The 8,763-nt window shown below is 37.4% G+C and overlaps 1 protein-coding gene across 2 annotated transcripts in view; it reads right to left on the bottom strand.

The window, feature by feature from the left end:
* Positions 1–8,763, bottom strand: part of LOC139966187 (uncharacterized) — a 63,121-nt gene that overhangs the window by 6,113 nt on the left and 48,245 nt on the right. For both annotated transcript variants that reach the window (XM_071968965.1, XM_071968966.1), the window contains 8 exons: positions 7,896–8,024; positions 6,958–7,092; positions 5,978–6,106; positions 4,604–4,732; positions 3,127–3,286; positions 2,476–2,663; positions 1,566–1,694; positions 891–1,028 (listed from right to left, as the gene is read on the bottom strand). In XM_071968965.1, the coding sequence (XP_071825066.1) occupies positions 891–1,028; positions 1,566–1,694; positions 2,476–2,663; positions 3,127–3,286; positions 4,604–4,732; positions 5,978–6,106; positions 6,958–7,092; positions 7,896–8,024 (1,137 nt within the window). The remainder of the gene's footprint in view (positions 1–890; positions 1,029–1,565; positions 1,695–2,475; positions 2,664–3,126; positions 3,287–4,603; positions 4,733–5,977; positions 6,107–6,957; positions 7,093–7,895; positions 8,025–8,763) is intronic.

Below are 8,763 nucleotides of genomic sequence, written 5' to 3'. Positions count from 1 at the left end.
CTAAGAAGAGGGAAGAAAATGTGATTTACGACAACTGAAATGAAAGTTATATTTATGGTAATTGAGAATTTGAATAATTTCAGACTGAGTCTCTTATTATTTACATGTGATTTTGAAAGAAATGCTTATAATGAAAAGTACTATATGGTTCCCATCACTTTTAGTGTTTTCTGAACTGTTTTATGCAATGTAGACACTTATGATTTGCTCATGTGTACTTTTGACGTCTAGATGGCTCATGTCATCATTCCTCCTGGTAGCATTATGATGGACGACTTATGTTTTCAGCTTTTCTTTTATATCACGTACACAATACCACATTCAAAGGGAAGTGCAGCTTTAAGCACAGGTAACAGGGACAGGAATTCTGGTACTGATATCATCAAATCATAAGTGCTGTAATCATCAGTAGTGTGCAAATGCCTTCTCTCTCCCTCTCCTCCTAATTCCTTTTTTCAGAGCATCCTCTTCCCCCTTTTCCTCCCCCTCTTTCCATTGCCCTTTACTCCCCTTTCTCTCTTCCCTACATCCCTTCCCTCTCTCTCGTCCCAAAATCTCCATCTCCTTTTTCCCTACCCTCTTCCCTTTCTCCATTGCCTTTTTCAGGGCATCCTCTTCCATTTTCCTCCCCCTCTTTCCAATTCCCTTTACTCCCCTTTCTCTCTTCCCTACATCCCTTCCCTCTCTCTCATCCCAAAATCCCTATCTCCTTTTTCCCTTCCCTCTTCCCTTTCTCCATTCTCTCTCCCATCCCTCTCCACTTTCTCCCTGCCCTCACTCCCATCCTTCATCCCTTCCCCAACCCTAACAACCTTCTCCCCTTCCCCACCCCTTTCTCCTCCACCTTAACAAACCACAGTATTACAACTGAGAATTACTAGAGAACCTACCCTGAGTGGGTAATGGTGCATTACTAGGCAAGGTATTGTACTCTGACTTGGGATGAATGTCCAAGTCATCGATGTCTGCATAAAGATTCTCCTCGGATTTATTGGACGAAAAATCAGAATCTTGCTTACTCACAAAAACTGTTGAGAAAGGAACAGAGAAACATTATTCCAAACCAATGCTGACTTATTAAAATAATTTACAAAAGGAAATTTCTTCCCAATCATGCCCCTAACGTTATCCTGACATTATCCAGATGATGCATACAGTTTATCCCCTATACAGTAAGGACTAAACCGTAGATATTCTATGAGTTTAAACTTGGATGCCACTCAACTTCTATTTCATGACCTAAGTTCCAATTGCCATGAAGACCAAAGTCTTAAACACTGAGTTCTGCATACTCAAGGACTGATCAACACACATAAATTCCAAAAAACAGAGTGCTTTCCCTAGATTGGTTGCATTTGATTTAAAACAGGGCAACTTTTAGCCATGAACCTCCAGACACCGGTGATTGCCATGGTGACAATGCTTCTTGTTGAGTTTTGCCAACCAGAGCTTATGCTACTCTTAAATATCTCACAGCAGGACTATTGTATAAGGGAATTTGAAACATGACAAAATGCTTGTGATTTAAATTGAATCACCGTGGTGATAAATCGTATCTAACTTACACGCTCCTTGATCATCTAGATGACTCAATTTATCTACATTTCCACCGTCAAAGTGATTTACACTACCAGCTCTGACACTGTCCTCTTTGTTCCATGGAGGAGCAACTTCATACTTGTTCAGTTCTTTAGCTGTAGAGATGAAATATTTATAGATAGCTCTGTTAGTTTGCTTGCAAGTTTTATTTTTTTTTTCTCTTTTTCAAACTTACATATAATACAGAATCCACTCGTCCTCAAGATAACATACTTTAATTTGACAGAAAAAGATGACCACAAGAGACAATACTTTCTTTTCTGACGACAAAATTCTCTCAATATGAGCAAAATCCCTGCCAGATAAGTTGAGAATATTTCACCACATTGTAATGTTAAAGAAGGAAGAGCACTGAGAACGTATGTTGGCCTAAATATTATTACGTTATAAGACCTTTGACAACAAAAACACAGCGATCCGGTAAACTAAAGGGCAAAATCATTTGCTGTATTGGCATACTATGAACAAACAGTTGTACTGATCCCTGTTCCCAGGTAAAAAGAAAAGCAACAAGTGAAAATATGTCTTCCCAGCTTGACAAGTCTAATAGTTCTTCTTAATTCTCAGCAAAGTAAAAACCTAAGATAAAAAACTAAAATGTATATGGATATGATACACAAATTCAAGTTCTGATCAGAGTGTGATGTCACATGACCAACAAACTGCACAAACTCTCGCAGTTACTAACATTTTTATGAACATATGGACACGTGTAAGATATTACAAACCTCCTCTCAAACCTTTTTTTCCCCATCTTTTTGATTACACAATTCACTATTCCTCTCACAGTCTAACCACCAATCCACTCCCCCACCCACCCCAATCTTCCTCAAAGTATATATTTTATTTTATTTCAAAATGTCTAAGAGTTCATACCTCTGGTATGGGATCCTTTCCCATTTGCAAGGTTATCTATTTTTCCGATGGCTCCCATGTAAGGTGGTTCGTCTCTATCCTTTCCTGGTAGATTAGTGAAGTAGAGAGCGTTGTTTGGTATATTATCATTCTGGCCCTGTACTGGGGTATGGAAGATCGTCTGCGGACTCTCATATCCTGACCTATACCTGCATGGTGGTAGACAATAAAAAGAAGATGAACTAACTATTATACATACATTATGTCATAAATTGATTATTTAAATATATTACAGAAGATTCTCTTGTCCAATTGCACAAATATTTTTTTTTTTTAATTTGCAATTTGTTTAAAAGGTGATCAATTTGCCAGATGATTCAGACATGCTTAATGGGGAGCAAAGAGTTAACATTGAACGTTACATTCAAGAACTGTAAGCTGACTGGGGCAAGGAATGCATATTGTACACCAGTGAGAGGGCATTCTGTGTTTACATGCTACCTGTATAGTGTCAATGTAGATGGAAGACATGCGGTTGTGCAGACCACTGCAATTACCTGAAATTAAGTCATCTGTGTCATTATTTATCTATTAATTTGAATTCATGCAATAACGTAAACCGACTATGACAGCAAGTGGAGATAACTGAAGTACGAGAGATATTTTACTTACATCACAGATGCATTTTCTTGCTTTTCTTTTCTCTTTCTTCTCCATAAGATGAATACAATCAATGCTACCAGCAAGATGATGAAAATGCCAGCAAGGAGAGCTCCAATGAATGGAATCCCAAAAATTTCTCCACCACTCTCTTGTCGGCCAAGGTTTCCCCCTTCAGATGGAAAATAAAAATATTATTAATCAAAACATTATACATCATAAAACTTTTATGCTGGAATTTGATAAGACCGGTTTTTAAAATGACAACTGAATTACTGTACAATGGAAAAATTCTAATTAAACATTGTTTCCAAATCTGTGGCTTGTCTCAATTGTCAGATATCTTTATGTTCATGAATTTTAATCAAGCTATGAAATATTGCTATGAAAATATGCCAAATGCACAGTGACTTTCATTTTGTGATCAGACAGGTCAAACTAAATTCTTTCTAAAGAATCCAGATAAGAGGGTGTCCAGATAATGGATGCCTTCATTACATACTGACCTCAAAATTTATACAATCACACCACTAATAGAAGCTCATGGAGAAATGCTTCTTTAAACAGTTGTCAACTTACAACAATTCCTGACCACATTTGAGATGAGAACATTCAAAACTAATGTAGCACACAAAGTTTCTAATTGATGACCATTTCTTGACTACAAGTGATCTGCTAGGTTCTTGCACTTCGCAAATCTACTTATCAAGTTCATTCTATGCATTAATTTAGGATTTCTTGTGATTCCAACGTTTTCAGACTTTTGACCTCTGCAGAACTTAAATGATATTCTGCCATCACCAACTTTGTTAGCATTCTTGTCCTCACTAAGAGAAATCAACATATTAAGTATGAAGTTTGTTCAAAATCTATGTTTGTACTTACCAGGTTTACAAATAAACTTTGACCTCCACCAAAATCTAAAGGGTTCTTCAACTCATTGAACTATATATTATGAGTGAAATTCAACCAAGCTAGGCTTTTTGAGGCTTATAGAGTTTACCAGGTTTTCATACTTTGACCTCTGTTGACCTGTGGCCAATTTCAACAGGGGTTTTTGTACTCACTTAGATAGGTGGATCTATATACAAAGTAAACACATAATGTAAGCTTTACCGCTTTGAATCTCTGTTGACTTTAAATGAATTTTTGGCCACCACAAATTTCAAATCAACTTTTCCACTCTCCAACATATCTCCATATGAGAAATTAAGTTCTACCAAGATATAAACTTTTTGAGTTATCATGTTTACAAGCATGAGCATCACATACACACACATACACGTGCACACACAACGAAATAATCAAATCCATTTCGTTTGCCTTCGGTAATGCATTAATAAAACGGAAAACTAACAGAAATCTGCTTGACATGTAAGTCTTAGGAATCTTAGAAATCAAGAATTCCCAACCACAGACTGAACGTTGACTATTAAGACCAATCAAAGTGTATGTATGTATGCATGTCTTTAGGAAACCACTGACTCACCATTTGCACATAACTTGTCCACTTGACCAGGTTGACAAGTACAATTGCCACTGGCTGGATGGCAATCAGCTTTTGCCGGACAGTTACAGTTATTCAGACAATGGAAGCCAAATTTCCCTATTGGGCATGCTGCGTGAAAGAAAGAAACATAAATAGTAATGAGATACCTTAGAAGCACACACAGAGGTGGCTGAACAAAAATAACAGAAAAATACGGGTACAATAAAATAACAAATAGAATTTGGCATAGTTCACAGTATATGAAAGCCAAACTGCAATGAGACAGAAAAGTTAGATGTGATACAACTCAGAAAATAACAAATCAAGCTCTGGGCAATATTTTAATAATCCTGTACCACTCACCCCTCTCCCCTCGCCCCTACCACCCTCAAGAAGCAAGGTTAAAGCTAGTGTCTCTGTACTAGCCATCATGCCACCTGGTAGAAACAAGTAACATGAGCACAAACCATCCTCAATCACAGAAGGGCTTTAATGTTGCGTCTTAAACCATATTTCTGTTAAGTCTGACTAACAGAAAATATATATACATGTTTTATTTCAGAATGGTATGTTGGAAGAGACTGTAACCTGACATGTGATTACTGTGTTGAGGCAACTGGGTGCACTATCGTGGAGGGCAAATGTCAGTGTAAGCCTAATTTCTATGGCGTGCTTTGTTACAGCCCTTGTGAGAATGGATTTTGGGGAGACACCTGCAAGGAGCGATGTTCATGTGAGAATGAGGGATCTTGTCATCTTACAACAGGAGAGTGTATTTGTCCTTGAGGGGTTAATCAACGGTCTAGCGTGCGTTACTCACAGGATTAATGCACGATCGGGGGATAATGCAAGCGATGCACGAGGGTGGAGCCCGAGTGCATCCAGCGATAGCATTAACACCCGGAGTGCATTAATCATGTGAGTAACGCATGCTAGACCGTTGATTAACCCCGTTCATTCATACACTGCCATTTGTGTGGGGGAAAAATCATAAAACAAAACATTTTTGGTTACATATAACCAAAGATTTATTAAAGTGATGCCCCATAATTTTACCGTGCATTACTCACAGGATTAACCACGGTCAGCTGACCTGAATGGACCAATAGGATTTAGGAATCTTTACTAAGTATGAATGAACCTGGGTTTACTGGTGTACAGTGTGATAACTGTAAGCAGTTTATACTAAGTATCATGCTAAATGAGTTTCTTCTCATGACAAGACTTAAAATCATAATGTTATTCTTTGGATGACAGCAAAGAATGTCTGCAGTTTCAGTAAAACAGAATTGTTACATTTAAGCTTCTGCACAGGGAAATACTTTTCCTGACATGTACACACATATTGCATTAATCTTTATAACTGATTCTTACCAGTGGTACAGTCAATTCCTTGCCACCCAGCTCTGCAAATGCAAGTTCCAGCAACGGGGTCACACTGAGCCCCATTGGCACAATTGCAGTCTAACTGACAATTAGGGCCATAAGTACCCTGGTTACAATCTATAAAGAGAGATATAATATATAATAAACAGTCTAGGATGTAGTCTAAAGCAACTGGTTGTGTTTACCATGTTAGGTCTGTTGCAAACCCAAAATGTACCTACCCTTTTCTGTTACCCATAAAGCCACAACAAACATTACCACACACAGAAATTTGAAATTCATTTTGTAACAAGCATCAACACTTTACCAACCAACATTTTCCTAACTGATATACATACTCTGGCCTAATTTGCATATAAAAAGGGAACAAAATCTGTTATACTCAGTAACTGGTATCTAATATCGAGAACTGAAATTTTCTGGGCATGAAAATGATACATTTCACATTAACGTTTCACTTTGAACATTGTACACTAGATTACATTAAGTAAATGATAAGTAAAATGTAGTTATGTCCTCTTAATTATGAAATGTAACCAACTGCCTTCAAGGAATAAAGTAAGTTGGCATATAAGTTTCTACACAAAGGAGATGTAATGCTTCCTACACAGCAACAATATGAAAATAACTGCTTATGACGGATCTTTGAAGCTTTTAACTAGTAGATATTCTTCGAGTAATCCTGAACTTTCTACCATTTTGTGGCACCTGTTACAACAATGGAAAGTTTGGTTGTTGTCTACAGTTCTTATTGTGAAATCTTGAAAAGAATTGTTCCATACATCACAAAAGTGTATGGTCGTCACATATCTTTGGAATGAAAAGCACTTCGTAGGGTGGCCTTATCACTGTAAACCCCCCCTCTAGTCTCCCCCCCCCACTCCCCCAAAAAACACTAGATAAAAAAAGAAGGGGATTCAAGACAAACAATTCTCATGAGAAAAACAAATTTGAAGAGAAAAACTTACATTTTTCACATCGTTCCCCTCTATACCCAACCTCACACTGACATTTTCCTGTAACATGGTCACACAATGTGGTGCCTGCCATTGAGCATTTGCAGGCAGTTACACACTTCTTGCCATAAAAGCCTAACGGGCATGCTGAAATACAAAGGAAGTTAGAAACGAATAAGAAAAATCATCAAGTTTTCTTTGTTGTTGAGTCTTTTCAATTCTTATGCTCACTGAAATAACATTCACAGTCAATAAAACTAGCCAGGTCTGATGTCACCATTCGCTGCTTTTGGCTAAAGCTTTCTTTAGTTATCGATAGCCTTCCCTAGTTTAAACAGAGAAATGTTACACCGTGTAGGTTACTTTAAAGATTTTTACAGGCAAAGTATTCTTTTGACAGTTGTGTTTACAAGCATTAAATGCAGCAGTGCAACAAGTTTGGTAGTTATAGATAAAAACAGCAACTAGTACAATATATTAATGTAAACAGATCATCGGCACTGACTAAAGAGTGACACAAGCTCAATTTGGAAACGTTATTTTGCAAGTGTATTGCGTAATCAATGGCGGTTTACTGTTGTGGGTAGGCCTTAGGAGCCAATTTTCAAAGTGAGCGTATTCAGTTCAACAGGAAGCGGTTAACTTAAAAATCGAATTTTAGATAGTTTTGGGGTTACTGAATAATATAAATTGTCTTTGATGCCTGCCTTTAACTTTGTGATTATTAACCTTGCCAACCATAACAACAGTTTATAGATTAGTAAACTGAAAGTCCCTAAACTTACTGATGCACCAAATAATCTATTGCTTTCTTATTGTTTTTTTTTTTATTTCTGTGTAGTTTGCTTCTGCTTTCTTGACTATTTTCCTAACTTTGAAACAAAAGTATTATAAGCAATAAGACTGCCAATTAATATTGAAAACAAAGTTCTCTGAATGGTGATTTTTACCTTCGGCACAAAAGAGGCCTGTAAAACCAGGTGGGCAGATGCATTCACCGTCAAATCCAGAGCAAGTAGCACCACTGCCACAAGTGCATTCGTAGGCACACTTTGGGCCATAGAAACCAGGTGGACATGCTGAAAAATGGGCATAAGAGTCACTTGCATTGAATTAGATTTGGTTAAGAAATAAATTATAGAAGATGATAACCACCTCTGAGTTTAGATAATTGTTGCCAAAGCATGTTTTGATAATTGATTCTAGCATACCAAACTGGTTCTTGTCAGACACTGGATGAATGAAAAGAACAGACTGGTATAAGCCAGTCTTAATTTCTGGGAGGCATTGTGCTATATACTCTTAAATCAACATAGTCCAGATCAGATTGGGGGGGGGGGGGGGGGTGGAGGTCTAGGCACAAATGATGACTAGATGGTAACATACTGATATTCAAACATACCACTATGAGCGCAGGTCCCATGGATAAAACAAAGACATCACTATCTTGTGTCTGAATCATTCTAAAGTTAGTTTATAGTCATATGCTGTTGTTAACAGTCACCTGTGAGCTTTTCTTTTTATCAATTGTAATACATTCAGTAATACTCATCAGGTTTGGCAAAGCTGTCATCCAGACACAAAAAGCTGCTTTTACATATATAATATCACCCTTCGTATGCAATGGAAGTTAAACCTACGACAGGCAATTTGGATGGATCTAGATGTCAGGTACTACCATGCACTCCACAGTGGCGCACAGTGAACCGGGCTACTACACAACTTCAGTATGAAAGAATTTAACTTGAAATTATGTTGGTATTTAAATCTTTGCATTAATTAAACATGAGAAATGATCAGCTTCCTTTGAATCAAACA

This window comes from Apostichopus japonicus, chromosome 4 (genome assembly GCF_037975245.1).
Source record: "Apostichopus japonicus isolate 1M-3 chromosome 4, ASM3797524v1, whole genome shotgun sequence".
In the NCBI taxonomy this organism is placed as follows: Eukaryota; Metazoa; Echinodermata; class Holothuroidea; order Aspidochirotida; family Stichopodidae; genus Apostichopus; species Apostichopus japonicus.
This window is presented reverse-complemented; position numbering and strand designations above follow the sequence as displayed.